Raw genomic sequence first — 15588 nt, forward strand, 5'->3', positions numbered from 1 at the left:
GTATACTTGTACACAAGTAAAATAAAATGCATATCTATATATACTGCAATCTCAGTGAAGGAAAAGGCAGCATTCTTCAACAAATGCTGCCCATAAACATGGCATGACGGAAATGAACACAGTAAAACTGCAATATTCATAAACATAGGAGTAAAGTAGCATCAAATGCATCACCTCTGCAAATGGGAACTTGCAATGCCGTTCAGTATGAGTTCAAGTTACAAACAAATTTTAAACATTCTTTCAGGAGCATTTTCTTACATACTCTTTTGTTTTGTTTTGTTTTGTGTGTGTGTGTATGTGTGTGTGTAAATTATATTTCTTTACCATCTGCTTTAGCAAAAGCTACTATGTGAGTAAGGTTTCAGAGTAACAGCCGTGTTAGTCTGTATTCGCAAAAAGAAAAGGAGGACTTGTGGCACCTTAGAGACTAACCAATTTATTAGAGCATAAGCTTTCGTGAGCTACAGCTCACTTCCTCAGATGCATATCGTGGAAACTGCAGCAGGCTTTATATATACACAGAGAATATGAAACAATACCTATTCCCACCCCACTGTCCTGCTGGTAATAGCTTATCTAAAGTGATTTCCAGCACAAATCCAGGTTTTCTCACCCTCCAGCCCCCCACACAAATTCACTCTCCTGCTGGTGATAGCCCATCCAAAGTGACAACTCTTTACACAATGTGCATGACAATCAAGCTGGGCTATTTCCTGCATAAATCCAGGTTCTCACACCCCCCCCCACCCCCATACACACGTGGGGGGGGATGTGAGAACCTGGATTTATGCAGGAAATAGCCCAGCTTGATTGTCATGCACATTGTGTAAAGAGTTGTCACTTTGGATGGGCTATCACCAGCAGGAGAGTGAATTTGTGTGGGGGGCTGGAGGGTGAGAAAACCTGGATTTGTGCTGGAAATCACTTTAGATAAGCTATTACCAGCAGGACAGTGGGGTGGGAATAGGTATTGTTTCATATTCTCTGTGTATATATAAAGCCTGCTGCAGTTTCCACGATATGCATCTGAGGAAGTGAGCTGTAGCTCACGAAAGCTTATGCTCTAATAAATTGGTTAGTCTCTAAGGTGCCACAAGTCCTCCTTTTCTTTATGTGAGTAAGTGCAGTTTCAAAGACCAAAAGGTATAATAACTCACAGGTTTCAGGACAAATAAATTATGTACATCTTGGTTTTGTCTTTTTTTTTTTTTTTTTTTATAAAGGCATCCAGTTAACTTTTGTGTAACAAAGCTTTCTCGGGGTGTATAGCAGTTTGCTTCACTCTTGCAACATTTATGGAGGTCAGCAAAATTCTGGTGTTAATGTGTCATTGACCAAGGGAAAGAGTTGCTTTTAGCAGAGCAACAGTAAGCTCCACACCAAGAGGGGAAGCAAAAGACTCAGGCTTGAATGTAATGTAGAGCTGTTTCCTTGCTGGGTGAGGCGGCACTGGGCCTTCGACTTGTTTTTTTTAGAGCACCCCTGCCTCTTTTTGGTTGGGACTGTGGAGGGTTGAATGGGAGCTAGGAATTCTGGTTTCAACTTGGTCAATGGAGGGTCTACAACGCTGGGGAAGGTCCCAAAAGGGGAGTCGTTTATCTGCTTGTTGCTTCCATTTTTGGAAGGGTCCGTTTCGATGTACTTTATTTTGGACATGTTCTCCTTATCTTTGAAAGGGTTGTTGGGGGACGGCCGGCTGCTGTGTGAAGATGGACCTGCCTTACCCTTGGCTTCATAAATAAAGGATTTATCAGTTTCCGGTTGGCAGCACTTCTGGGAGCCGTCCCGGGAATTTAGTGGGGAGTCGGTGGTTGGCAGTTTGCCAGATCTGGTCTTAGTACTAAAAACACTTGTTCTTATCTGATTGAAAGAGTCGACACATCCTTCCAAGTCGCTGCTCTGCAGTCTTTTGAGGTCTCTCCCTGCCAAGTTAGCGGGCAGATGGCACTCCAGCTCTGATGAAGATCCTTTAAACTGTTTAAACCAATTCCAGAGGGACTGAGCCTGACAGTCACAGATCCACTGGTTGCCATTTAAACGAAGGTATTGGAGGGACACTAAGGGAGCCATTGTTTCTCCAGAGAGCACCGTCAAGTTGTTATTGAACAGATACAAGGTCATCACTTTCCCAAGGTCATGAAAAGACCTGCGGTGAACCAGGCTGACTCTGTTCTGGTGCAACAGGAGCCGATCCAGGTTGATCAGCCCACGAAAGACATTCTCTGATAAACTCTTAATTTTATTACCATGCAAAAACAGATAGGTGAGATTTGCAAGATCTAGGAAAGTGTCATCCAGCAGGTTCTGCAGGTTATTATCCTGAAGGTAGAGATGCTGCAAGGAGAACAACCCTCGGAAAAGCCCTGTGGATAGCTCCAGGAGCCCACAGCGATCCAGGTGTAAGGTGTGAAGGTGAATGAGACCCTGGAAAGTGGTGGGATTGATGAACTTCAAGTTCACATTGTCACTGAGGTCTAATTCCTCTAGTTTGTCAAGCCCATAAAATGCCCTGGACTCGATGAGGCTGATGTTGTTGGAATGGATCCAAAGGATAGTCATGTTGCGGCAGGAACTGAAGCTGGTGGACCTCACCAGGGTTATCTTGTTGTTGTGCAGGAAGATGCGTTGGGTCTGAATGGGGATCTCAGTGGGGATTACTGTCAGTCCCTGCTGCTGACAGCTTATTGTGATCTTGGGTTCACTGTAGCATACACACGCCCCAGGGCAAGATTCCACTTCCAACTGGATGTTCAAGCAAAGCACCAAAATCAGCAGTTTGCTTCCTAAAGGACAACAAAAATAGAAAGTAAATTAGAGTCAGTTACAGGAGAGCATTTTTCTCTGCAACTCATGTATTAGGCTGAAATTCACCTTTGCAAGTGCATTGCATTAACCACGTGGTATTCGCAAGCAGTGTGTGCCAGGCAGCCAAACAATTACAATAAAGAATTAAAACTCTTCTGCCACTCAACACAATAGTTAAAATCAATGTACGCGTGGAGAGAGAGTCTGAATACTGCATCAGTCTTTCACATTTGGGAGGCCTCAGAGTTAGGCCACAAGTGGAAATTAGTGTTCATATCATTTCTGCATAGTGTGGTATTGCATTGTGTGTTGTGACGATCAGGAAGTGGAGGGAGGTTCTGGATAAATGTCCTAACACAGAGACAGTCCCTACCCCAAAGTAGTAAATAGCCTTACTCCCTTGGGGCATTTCTTTCCATGGCAGAATCACTGCCCCATTAAGCACTATTCAACACTAGGACCAGGTCTACGCTACAGCCCTATATCGGTATAACGACGACGCTCAAGAGGGTGACAAATCCACACCCCTGAGTGATGTAGTTACACTAACCTAACTCCCGTGTAGACAGTGTTATATTGGTGGGATAGCACTATGCTGGCTGCATTGCTGTACATGAAGACAAGCCCTCTGCTCAAGAGTGGCCCAGGGCTGGGATGGCAGAGGGTGCAGTAGGCAGGCATGGGTTGCATTGTGCCGGTGTTACCCTTTTAGTTCCTCTTAGTCTGGCACACCACAAGCCATGCTGCACCCTCTGCTATCCCAGCCCTCCCCCAGCCCCCCCAAGCAGGTACATGAACGTACAGAAATGTGAACTAGCATCTCTTCTTGTGCCTTTCCATCAGCTGTCTCTCTGCACTAACCCCTTTGTTCTGCAGGAAATGATTGCATCCGACTCTCAGAAGAACTGACAAGCCAAGCATGTTTATAGAGAGACACTAGGGCATTGGGCTTCATTTCTGCCTCTTCTAATACTGACCATTTTGCAGCCAAGTGCTGTGTGATCTCATACCTTGGCCTTCCCTTTTCTCCAAGAAAGTCCATGGAGTACCTCTGAAAGAGCAGCGGGGTATGGCTTATTTTTGCCAGAGGGTGACACTGTGCTGGGGGGAGGTTGTGCCCAGCCAGATTCAAGGACCCCTGAGAGTTTGCATCACAGGAGAAAAGGAGTACTTGTGGCACCTTAGAGACTAACCAATTTATTTGAGCATAAGCTTTTGTGAGCTACAGCTCACTTCATTGGACGAAAGCTTATGCTCAAATAAATTGGTTAGTCTCTAAGGTGCCACAAGTACTCCTTTTCTTTTTGCGAATACAGACTAACACGGCTGTTACTCTGAAACCCATCACAGGAGAATCTTTCATTTGTGCTTTGCATGCAATGAGTGTGAAATGGCAACACATTTGCATGCTGAATCTCAGCCCCACTCCTTCCCAGAGCCCAGCCCCACAAGGTGCTGGGGCCCAGACCCTCAAATGGGAGTTACATGCCTAAATACCTTTAAGGATCTGGGCTTGTGTGCTTTCAACTCTCACTGAAACTGGTGAGAGCTGAGAGCAGTCAGCTCTCACAGGGCCCAGCCCCAAATACGCATTAGCAAAAAACTCACAATGCAAGCTGGGTGACTTTTGAGGTGCATGCATGATCAGATTAATCTTTCATGAGCCCTGGCACCTGGACCGTGGCCCCTCCTTTGCCCCCCCCAAAGCCTGTCTCCTGCTTGGCATCTTCCCCACAAGGCCCTGCCTTGCCACTTGCACAGAGGGAGGGAGCAGAGAGGAGCAAGCAGGGGGTGAGAGGGTGGAGAGGAGCAAGAGATGGGCAGGGCCTCAGGGGGAAGGGGCCAAGTGGGGGCAGGGCCTTATGGCAGAGCACAAGTGGAGGGGGGAAGGGGCAGTGCCATGGTCCGGCACCAGGGCCCTTTCTGAGTGTGGGGCCGGCACCATGGCGCCATTTTAAACCTGGTACCGGGTGCATGCCTGGTAGTGAAACGAGGCACACTACAGGCAACAGATCCAGTGAGTTCTCCTCTCTCCGTAACCCAGAAACCCACAGGGAGACATTGCAGTGCACCACCGCTCACAGCAAAAGATGCATCTTACCCTGGGCCCATTACACTAGCGAGAACTACAGGCTGAGACTAGCCTGAGGAACCGGGGAAGGCATTTTTAACAGGGCCCTCCTAGTAATTCGCTGCCATGGAATGAAGGTGGTCCCTCTAACTAATCTGCTGAGCCATGATCTAAAAGCAGCACATGCCCCTTTGTGAAATGCCCCGTGCCATTTGGGCCACGTGATCGTGTTCCTTTCTGTGTCACGTGTCTCCTTTCCAGCTCATCACAGCATCTGGAGCGAAGGGACAAAGAGCATCTTTCTATGTTCGTTTCTAGGGCAGGTTTGGTCTTTGTGACGAAACCGGAAATGTTGGTCATGCATTTTAATGCCTCTTTATAGCTAAATTTAAAGTAGTAGCTTGAGAGTAGAGATCAGAGAGTCGGGCAGACCAAGACACTGACACAAAACTGGACAAATTAGCAAGACACAGAGAGAGTCCTGGTAGTTCCAGCCAACATATGTGCAGTGGAATCAAAACACCGCTCTCGAATGGCGGAATGCATTTCACAGGCAAGCCTGAAAGCTGATACTGTATCTAATGCAATCTCCTCATCTCTGAGTCTAAGTAGCAACTTCAAACTCAGATGATAAGAGCATAAATCATATGGAAATTCCACCAAACTGTTTACTGAAGCAACGACAAAGGTATCAAAGTGGCTGAGGGGGAAGAGTCTCTTTCACGTGATAAAAGGCTGGAAACCAAGACACATGCTTTACTCCTGTCATAAGAATTCACTCGGCACAGCTAATAAATCGGTAGCTGATCCAATATTCCCACACAGACATGAGATTCCTATACATCATATTTCACTTGGGAGATGACACCGACCCAGCACATTGGGATAATATGAGTCTGATATTATTATCTGCTGTGCCTCCCTGGAAGGTTGCATGTTGAGCTCAGTATTATGACACATTCTGGCTGGCTTGTCATGTTTTGACACATCCTTTCCCATTGTATGGAGTAAAGTAACACAAGGCAACTGAAGTCTCCTGCCGGGGAGGTGTCACACCAGGAGGAGCCTCCTGGGAAATTAAAACAATCCCGGCATCTCTCTGGCCAGCACGATTCCTCTCCCGCTAAGAAAGAAAAATTGCAGGAAAGGACATATGTTTTTCTGGAGGTTTCTTCAGCATCGTGATTCATAGCATCAGGGGGTCAGGGATGGCGCTCGAGTGGTGGAATTCAGTCAGCACCACAACAGCATCCGCTCCATTGTAACACAGCATCCAGCTATATGTATTGCCTGGGAAATCAGGGCTGCTTCCAGCTCTTCCTCACCGGCATTTACAATAGTGCAGGGCCTAAAAACCTACCTGGGAGCAAATCGAACGTCTCCCTGGATGCATCACAGGTGCCCTGCCAGTATGGGAGGGAGGCACAATGTAACCAATGCAGACGGCAGATTTTAGACAGGGGACGGGACGGGAATGCTTGTGAATATACCCCTCCTCCTGCGCACAAGGGATCGGGATGGCATGTCAATATACGCCCGGCCCCCCCGCATCCCCATCCCCATCCTTAGAGCTATATCACCTGCTTTCAGTACTGTCCATTCAGGTGTTTTGTACCGTTGTGCAGTGAGGGCCCCGCAGGTCCCTGGTGGTGGACACAGCTGCTGGCTGTCTGCCCTGGCCTAGCCCCAATCTCTTGGCCTACGGAGCCAGAGGTGTGGCAGTGTTTCTTCCCAGCCCACAGGAGCAGAAGGAAGGTGACAGGTCTTGCTTCTGCTGCTGGCAGCCTGTCAGTGGCTCTGATTCCTGGCTGCTAGAGAAGCAGCAGACGGGAAGTAATTCCAGGCGGCACAAGCCTCTCTGCTGCTCTGGCTTTTAATTAGTGAGCTCGGTGCTAGCAAGTGGCTCAGATAAGCTCATTTCACCACAGACAGCTCCTGTCAATGGTCTCCCAAGCCTTTTCTCGCTTCCAATTTGTTTCCCTTTGTTGGGCTGGGCCCTGTGCTCACAGGGCTCATTGACACTTAGCTGCGCCGGTCACCAGGAGCCTGACCGTCTTCCCCAGCCATCAGAGAGGGACCCAGGATAGGCTGCTGAGGTCCACGCCAGTGCTGCAGCCCCCAGCAATGGAAGAGTTCAGCGTAGGGCTGCCAATTTTGGTTGGCCGTATTCCTGGAGGCTTTGACCCATGACATCATCTTTAATTAAAGATTCAGCTTTAATTCCTGGAGACTCCAGGACAGCCCTGGAGGGCTGGCAACCCTGGTTCAGTGGGGCAGGGGCACTCGCTCTCCTCCCAGCCCCCACTCTGAGGGAAGAGCAGCTATGTCAGTCCTTGAACGTGCACTGCACTTGCCACCCCAGCCCAGGTCCCAGGGACGATCCACCCCAGGAAGACCAGGAGCTCCCCTAAGATGCGCCTTTGTCTCTGCATGTCATCCCCTCTGCCCCCGCTGCCATGGCATTTCCTCTGGAAAAAACAGCCCCCTCCCAGTGTCCCAGCCTATGGGCGGGGCTTTGACTGGGAGCTGGAACATGGAGCCGGGATCTGTTTAAAAGACATGTGCGTGTTTTTGATTGTGTGTGGGTAGTAGGTGTGTGGGGATTTGTGTGTGATTGTGGGTGGACGACATGTGTAGGAAGCGTGTGGATGTTTGTCTCTGCCACCATTTGTGATCTGATCACACGCCTCGCAATATTTGATTTCTTCCTTAAAGCCCCAGCTCTTGGACTGAGGTGAGATCTTGTGTTTCCACTAAAAAAAAGTAAGTTTAAAAAAAAAGTTTCTAGCCCTTTTGGCTGAGAAGAAAACTAGGGAAACATGGCCCCTAGATGCTCAGAAGGCAAATCGACAGAACGGGGATTATTTAGTTTTAAATCTTATGATTTTTGGAACCTGACTCATTATTTTTGAAAGCTGGGGCCGGACAATGCAGCTGTGTGCAAGTGTGTAGGCTAGTGTGTTTCCAGGTGTATGTCATGTGGGGTGTGTGTTTCTGAATGTACCTGTGCATGATAGTATGTAAGAGGTATGTGTGTTTTTCTGTGTGTAGGATAGAGCGTTTGTGTTTGCGCATTTGTCAGTGTGCATGTGTGTGTAGTAGGTGGGCGTGTTTGTGAGTGTGTGTTGGCAAGTGTGCTATGTTTAGTAGTAGCAGTAGTATTTGTACTGAGGTAGCCCCTTGGAGCACAGTCATGACCTAGGCCCCACTGTGTCGGGCACTGTACAAACAGAATAGAAAGACAGTCGCTGCCCCAAGGAGCTAACAGTCTAAGGGTATGTCTACACTACGGAATTAGGTCGAATTTATAGAAGTCGGTTTTTTAGAAATTGGTTTTATATATTCGAGTGTGTGTGTCCCCACAGAAAATGCTCTAAGTGCATTAAGTGCATTCACTCGGCGGAACGCTTCCACAGTACCGAGGCAAGCGTCGACTTCTGGAGCGTTGCACTGTGGGTAGCTATCCCACAGTTCCCGCAGTCTCCGCTGCCCATTGGAATTCTGGGTTGAGATCCCAATGCCTGATGGGGCTAAAACATTGTTGCGGGTGATTCTGGGTACATATTGTCAGGCCCCCATTCCCTCCCTCCCTCCATGAAAGCAAGGGCAGACAATCATTTCGCGCCTTTTTTCCTGAGTTACCTGTGCAGACGCCATACCACGGCAAGCATGGAGCCTGCTCAGGTAACCGTCACCCTATGTCTCCTGGGTGCTGGCAGACGTGGTACTGCATTGCTACACAGCAGCATCAACCCCTTGCCTTGTGGCAGCAGACGGTACAGTATGACTGGTAGCCGTCATCGTTTTGTCTGAGGTGCTCCTGGCCACGTTGGCCGGGAGCGCCTGGGCAGACATGGGCGCAGGGACTAAATTTGGAGTGACTTGACCAGGTCATTCTCTTTAGTCCTGCAGTCAGTCCTATTGAACTGTCTTATGGTGAGCAGGCAGGCGATACGGATTGCTAGCAGTCCTATTGCATCATCTTCTGCCAGGCAGCCATGAGATGTGGATGGCATGCAGTCCTTCTGCACTGTCTGCTGCCAGCCAAAGATGTAAAAGATAGATGGAGTGGATCAAAACAAGAAATAGACCAGATTTGTTTTGTACTCATTTGTTTCCCCCCCTTCCCCCGTCTAGGGGACTCATTCCTCTAGGTCACACTGCAGTCACTCACAGAGAAGGTGCAGCGAGGTAAATCTAGCCATGTATCAATCAGAGGCCAGACTAACCTCCTTGTTCCAATAAGAACAATAACTTAGGTGCACCATTTCTTATTGGAACCCTCCGTGAAGTCCTGCCTGAAATACTCCTTGATGTAAAGCCACCCCCTTTGTTGATTTTAGCTCCCTGAAGCCAACCCTGTAAGCCATGTCATCAGTCGCCCCTCCCTCCGTCAGAGCAACGGCAGACAATCATTCCAAGCCTTTTTTCTGTGCGAACGCCATACCAAGGCAAGCATGGAGGCCGCTCAACTCACTTTGGCAATTAGGAGCACATTAAACACACCACACGCATTATCCAGCAGTATATGCAGCACCAGAACCTGGCAGAGCAATATCGGGCGAGGAGGCGACGTCAGCGCGGTCGCGTGAGTGATCAGGACATGGACACAGATTTCTCTGAAAGCATGGGACCTGCCAATGCATGCATCATGGTGCTAATGAGGCAGGTTCATGCTGTGGAATGCCGATTCTGGGCTCGGGAAACAAGCACAGACTGGTGGGACCGCATAGTGTTGCAGGTCTGGGATGATTTCCAGTGGCTGCGAAACTTTCACATGCGTAAGGGCACTTTCATGGAACTTTGTGACTTGTTTTCTCCTGCCCTGAAGCGCATGAATACCAAGATCAGAGCAGCCCTTACAGTTGAGAAGCAAGTGGCGATAGCCCTGTGGAAGCTTGCAACGCCAGATAGCTACCGGTCAGTTGGGAATCAATTTGGAGTGGGCAAATCTACTATGGGGGCTGCTGTGATGCAGGTAGCCCATGCAATCAAAGATCTGCTGATATCAAGGGTAGTGACCCTGGGAAATGTGCAGATCATAGTGGATGGCTTTGCTGCAATGGGATTCCCTAACTGTGGTGGGGCCATAGACGGAAGCCATATTCCTATTTTGGCACCGGAGCACCAAGCCGGCGAGTACATAAACCGCAAGGGATACTTTTCAATTGTGCTGCAAGCTCTGGTGGATCGCAAGGGACGTTTCACCAACATCAATGTGGGATGGCCGGGAAAGGTACATAACGCTTGCATCTTCAGGAACTCTGGTCTGTTTCAAAAGCTGCAGGAAGGGACTTTATTCCCAGACCAGAAAATAACTGTTGGGGACGTTGAAATGCCTACAGTTATCCTTGGGGACCCAGCCTACCCCTTAATGCCATGGCTCATGAAGCCGTACACAGGCAGCCTGGACAGTGGTCAGGAGCTGTTCAACTACAGGCTGAGCAAGTGCAGAATGGTAGTAGAATGTGCATTTGGACGTTTAAAGGTGCGCTGGCGCAGTTTACTGACTCGCTTAGACCTCAGCGAAACCAATATTCCCACTGTTATTACTGCTTGATGTGTGCTCCACAATATCTGTGAGAGTAAGGGGGAGACGTTTATGGTGGGGTGGGAGGTTGAGGCAAATCACCTGGCTGCTGGTTACGCGCAGCCAGACACCAGGGCGGTTAGAAGAGCACAGGAGGGCGCGGTACGCATCAGAGAAGCTTTGAAAACCAGTTTCATGACTGGCCAGGCTATGGTGTGAAAGTTCTGTTTGTTTCTCCTTGATGAAACCCCCTGCCCCTTGGTTCACTCTACTTCCCTGTAAGCTAACCACCCTCCCCTCCTCCCTTCGATCACCGCTTGCAGAGGCAATAAAGTCATTGTTGCTTCACATTCATGCATTCTTTATTCATTCATCACACAAATAGGGAGACGACTACCAAGGAAGCCCAGGAGGGGTGGTGGAGGAGGGAAGGAAAATGCCACACAGCACTTTAAAAGTTTACAACTTTAAAATTTATTGAATGCCAGCCTTCTTTTTTTTTGGGCAATCCTCTGTGGTGGAGTGGCTGCTTGGCCGGAGGCCCCCCCACCGTGTTCTTGGGCGTCTGGGTGAGGAGGCTATGGAACTTGGGGAGGAGGGCGGTTGGTTACACAGGGGCTGTAGTGGCAGTCAGTGCTCCAGCTGCCTTTGCTGCAGCTCAGCCATACACTGGAGCATACTGGTTTGATCCTCCAGCAGCCTCAGCATTGAATCCTGCCTCCTCTCATCACGCTGCCAGCACATTTGAGCTTCAGCCCTGTCTTCAGCCCGCCACTTACTCTCTTCAGCCCGCCACATCTCCTCCCGGTCATTTTGTGCTTTCCTGCACTCTGACATTATTTGCCTCCACGCATTCATCTGTGCTCTGTCAGTGTGGGAGGACAGCATGAGCTCAGAGAACATTTCATCACGAGTGCATTTTTTTTTCTTTCTAATCTTCACTAGCCTCTGGGAAGGAGAAGATCCTGTGATCATTGAAACACATGCAGCTGGTGGAGGAAAAAAAAAAAGGGACAGCGGTATTTAAAAAGACACATTTTATAAAACAGTGGCTACAGTCCTTCAGGGTAAACCTTGCTGTTAACATTACATACATAGCACGAGTGCTTTCGTTACCAGGTCGCATTTTGCCTCCCCCCACCACATGGCTACCCCCTCAACCCTCACCCCTCCCTGTGGCTAACAGCGGGGAACATTTCTGTTCAGCCGCAGGCAAACAGCTCAGCAGGAACGGGCTCCTCTGAATGTCCCCTGAAGAAAAGCACCCTATTTCAACCAGGAGACCATGAATGATATCTCACTCTCCTGAGGATAACACAGAGAGATAAAGAACGGATGTTGTTTGAACGCCAGCAAACATACACTGCAATGCTTTGTTGTACAATGATTCCCGAGTACGTGTTACTGGCCTGGAGTGGTAAAGTGTCCTACCATGAAGGACGCAATAAGGCTGCCCTCCCCAGAAACCTTTTTCAAAGGCTTTGGGAGTACATCCAGGAGAGCCGCGAATGCCAGGGAAAATTAATCCTTTCACATGCTTGCTTTTAAACCACGCTTTTAAAAGGTACACTCATTGGAGGTCCCTTCTCCGCCTGCCGGGTAAAGGAGGCAGCCTTGGGTGGGTTTGGGGGGTACTGGCTCCAGGTCCAGGGTGAGAAACAGTTCCTGGCTGTCGGGAAAACCGGTTTCTCCACTTGCTTGCTGTGAGCTATCTACAGCCTCATCATCATCATCATCTTCTTCGTCCCCAAAACCTGCTTCCATTTTGCTTCCATCTCCATTGAAGGAGTCAAACAACACGGCTGGGGTAGTGGTGGCTGAACCCCCTAAAATGGCATGCAGCTCATCATAGAAGCGGCATGTTTGGGGCTCTGACCTGGAGTGGCCGTTCACCCCTCTGGTTTTCTGGTAGGCTTGCCTCAGCTCCTTAATTTTCACACGGCACTGCTTCGGATCCCTGTTATAGCCTCTGTCCTTCATGCCCTGGGAGATTTTGACAAAGGTTTTGGCATTTCGAAAACTAGTAGCACGGATTCCTCTCCCCATACAGCGATCAGATCCCGTACCTCCCGTTCGGTCCATGCTGGAGCTCTTTTGCGATTCTGGGACTCCATCATGGTCACCTCTGCTGATGAGCTCTGCATGGTCACCTGCAGCTTGCCACGCTGGCCAAACAGGAAATGAGATTCAAAAGTTCGCGGTTCTTTTCCTGTCTACCTGGCCAGTGCATCTGAGTTGAGAGTGCTGTCCAGAGCGGTCACAATGGAGCACTCTGGGATAGCTCCCGGAGGCCAATACCGTCAAATTGTGTCCACAGTACCCCAAATTCGACCCAGCAAGGCCGATTTAAGCGCTAATCCACTTGTCAGGGGTGGAATACGGAAATTGATTTTAAGAGCCCTTTAAGTCAAAATAAAGGGCTTCATCGTGTGGGTGGGTTCAGGTTTACATCGATTTAACGCTGCTAAATTCGACCTAAAGTCCTAGTGTAGACCAGGGCTAAAACAAGAGGTGGATACAGACAGACAGGGGAACACAAGGAAACAATGGAAATTGCTCAGCATGATGGGCAGTGGTCTCTGCACACCAGGGGCCTAACCTTTGACAAGTCTGTTGCAGGCATCACAGCAAAAGCAAGTGTTAAGGAGGGACAGTGAGGTAGCTTTGGGGATCTTTGTGGGGAGCTCCTCCCAAACATGAGTGGCCGCCGGAGAGAAAGCATGTAGATGCTTCTTTGAAAATGCAGCAAATGGGTGATGGAGACTAACATCTCTGACTGTTTGGAGGTGGGAGTCAACATCTGGACAGCGAATAACAGGGAGGTGGGGATAGGCTGTGAAGGGCAATCAAAGTAGAGATAGGCAGCATATATTTGATGCAACAGAGAGGAGGGAGCTGACACGGCCAAAGCAATAAACTAGGAGACCGCAGCAATGTCCTGAATGGGCGTGAGTCAGGCAAGACGGCATTGGTCGAGAACAGAGAGGAGGACGGTGCAGTAATGGAGGGGTGAGATGACGAGCGTTTGGATGAGGATTTTAGCAGTGGGGATGGACAGAATCTCACAATTGTTCTGCAGCAAGAACAGGCAAGATTTAGACATATCCTGGATGGGAGGCGCTAGACAGAGGTCGGTGTCGAAGATGACACCCAGGCTACCAGCCTGAGTAACAGGCAGGATGGTAGCACTTCCGAAGAGGCTGAGAAAGGAGGGAATGGGGAGGATTTGGGGGGGATTTTAAGAGCTTTTTCAGACAGTGTGTGTGGGTGTGTACTAGGGGTGTGTGCGTAGGTGGACAGTGTGTGTGCATGTGTTTCCGTCTGTATATATGTATGGCCTCCGCCATCTGCCTTTCCTTCTTTCCCTCCCTGTCCCTCCCTCCATCTTCCTCTCCTCCTTTTTCTCTCATCTCCTCCCTGCCCTGCTTTCTAGTTTCCCCACCTTGGGAGCTGACAGATAATGGAGACCCAGCCTGGGGAAACAATAGCCGTGTCTTTGTGGCCTGGACAGCATGTTGTATTCTGTCCATCACCATTCACACCCTGCTGCCTCTGATTACCCCGAGCAAAAGCAGAGAAGAAAGAATCAGAGCTTCAAAGCTCAGCCTGTATGAACAAAGCACAGATACAGCAGGGATGTCACATATACCAGCCAGGACAGTGGCCTGCAACCTCTCAAACCTATGAACAAGGTTAATTGAGCCTGAATAAAGGGGCCCAATCATGGGAAGGGCTGAGCATCTGCAACTCTTGGAGGCCCCAATGGGAGTGGTTGGTGCTCGGAATCCCTTAGGATTGAGCCCCTTAGGTGATGTTAGTTGCTGAGAGAACAAGTGCTTGGGGGATTTTACTTCTGTGAGTTAAAAGGAGGCCTGGTGTCATAGCCTGCTCATAGGGTTGCCAACTTTGTAATATTTAAAAACCGGATACTCCAGCAGGAGTGCCAGAACCTCCCCTGCAGCCCCACCCCTTCCCCCAAGGACCCGCCCCTGCCCTGCCTCTTCTCCTGAGGCCACACCCCAATTCGCTCCTCTTCTCCCCTTCCTGCATTTGGTCGCTGCTTTTTCCCCACTCCCCGGCCTGACACAGGTAGAAGGCAGCCCCAGTTGAGTAGGGGCTGGCACAGGTGACGGCTCGGCACCTCCCCATCTCCCCCACCCATGCTAACTGGACTTTGGGTGTCCGGTCAGTAGATCTGACTGAATACGGTCAAGTCCCCTTTTCAATAGGACTTTCTGATTGAAAACCAGACACCTGCCCATGCCCCAGACCGGAGCAAGGCCTTGGCTGTGTGTCTGTTAACCAGCCCATTCCCTTCTCTGTATGCAGAGGGCCTGCAACCCTGCAGGACACTGCCGGCTACACCACTCTGGGAGTCGGAGTCCACAGGGTGGACCCTGCCAGCACCCAGCTGAGAGGTCACTGGTGGGGCATGGCCCCTGATGTTGCCACCTGAACAAGAGAAGGCAGGTAACCAAAGGGATGGGCCTGGGGAGGAAGAGCAGGGGCCCAGCTATGGCGGTGCCTGACTGACACATTTAGAACTCGTTTTCCCAGATTTCTGCATTGCAAGCCCAGCTGTGGGTTCCAGTTCACCACAGGGCCCCATATCCGTCCAGTCTAATGGCCCTGGATTCCATCCCACAGATTGGGAGAAAGGAGACAGCAGACTCCTCCACACACCCAGCATGCTCCCCAGCTGCTACAGAAGGATCAACCACTGCACTTCAACACAGAGCCCCAGCCAAAGCCCCACTTCCAGACCAGGCACACCACCTCTACCGCTGTTTCAATCGCCACCCATCCCTGTGGAGGTAAAGACCCTCAGGGTGAGATTGATTTCCAGCTGCAGAAGAGACTATTCCCTTCTCCCTTCCAGATCATGATTAAAATTTTACTGGTTTAAAACACAGTTCCAGTCAAAAGCAAAAGATAAAAAGAAAACTCAGCACCTGGCACCTTCACTCCTTCCAAGAGCTTGGCTTGGAGTTTTGCATTTGTTCCTCCTAAGCTTTCTTTAAAGCCAGAAACCTCCTCCAGTCAAACTGCAGCACTTCCCCTTTGTCTTCTTACAAGTGTTATGACTCATGGAACTGGGAAGCAATTAAAGTGGGTCCATTAGCTGCCTTTCTGCTAGTCCCAGGTGCGATTGCATTGTCAAACACAGCAATTAGAAAGA

At 49.5% G+C, this 15588-nt stretch overlaps 1 protein-coding gene across 1 annotated transcript in view; it reads right to left on the bottom strand.

The window, feature by feature from the left end:
* Positions 1–1067: 1067 nt before the first annotated feature.
* RTN4R (reticulon 4 receptor) overlaps positions 1068–15588 on the bottom strand; it is a 144320-nt gene continuing 129799 nt past the window's right edge. The window contains exon 2 of the mRNA XM_084649197.1: positions 1068–2786. Coding sequence (XP_084505323.1) covers positions 1357–2786 — 1430 coding nt within the window. The 3' untranslated portion in view covers positions 1068–1356. The remainder of the gene's footprint in view (positions 2787–15588) is intronic.

This window comes from Lepidochelys olivacea (assembly GCF_965140295.1).
Source record: "Lepidochelys olivacea isolate rLepOli2 genome assembly, chromosome: 15".
Taxonomy (NCBI): Eukaryota; Metazoa; Chordata; order Testudines; family Cheloniidae; genus Lepidochelys; species Lepidochelys olivacea.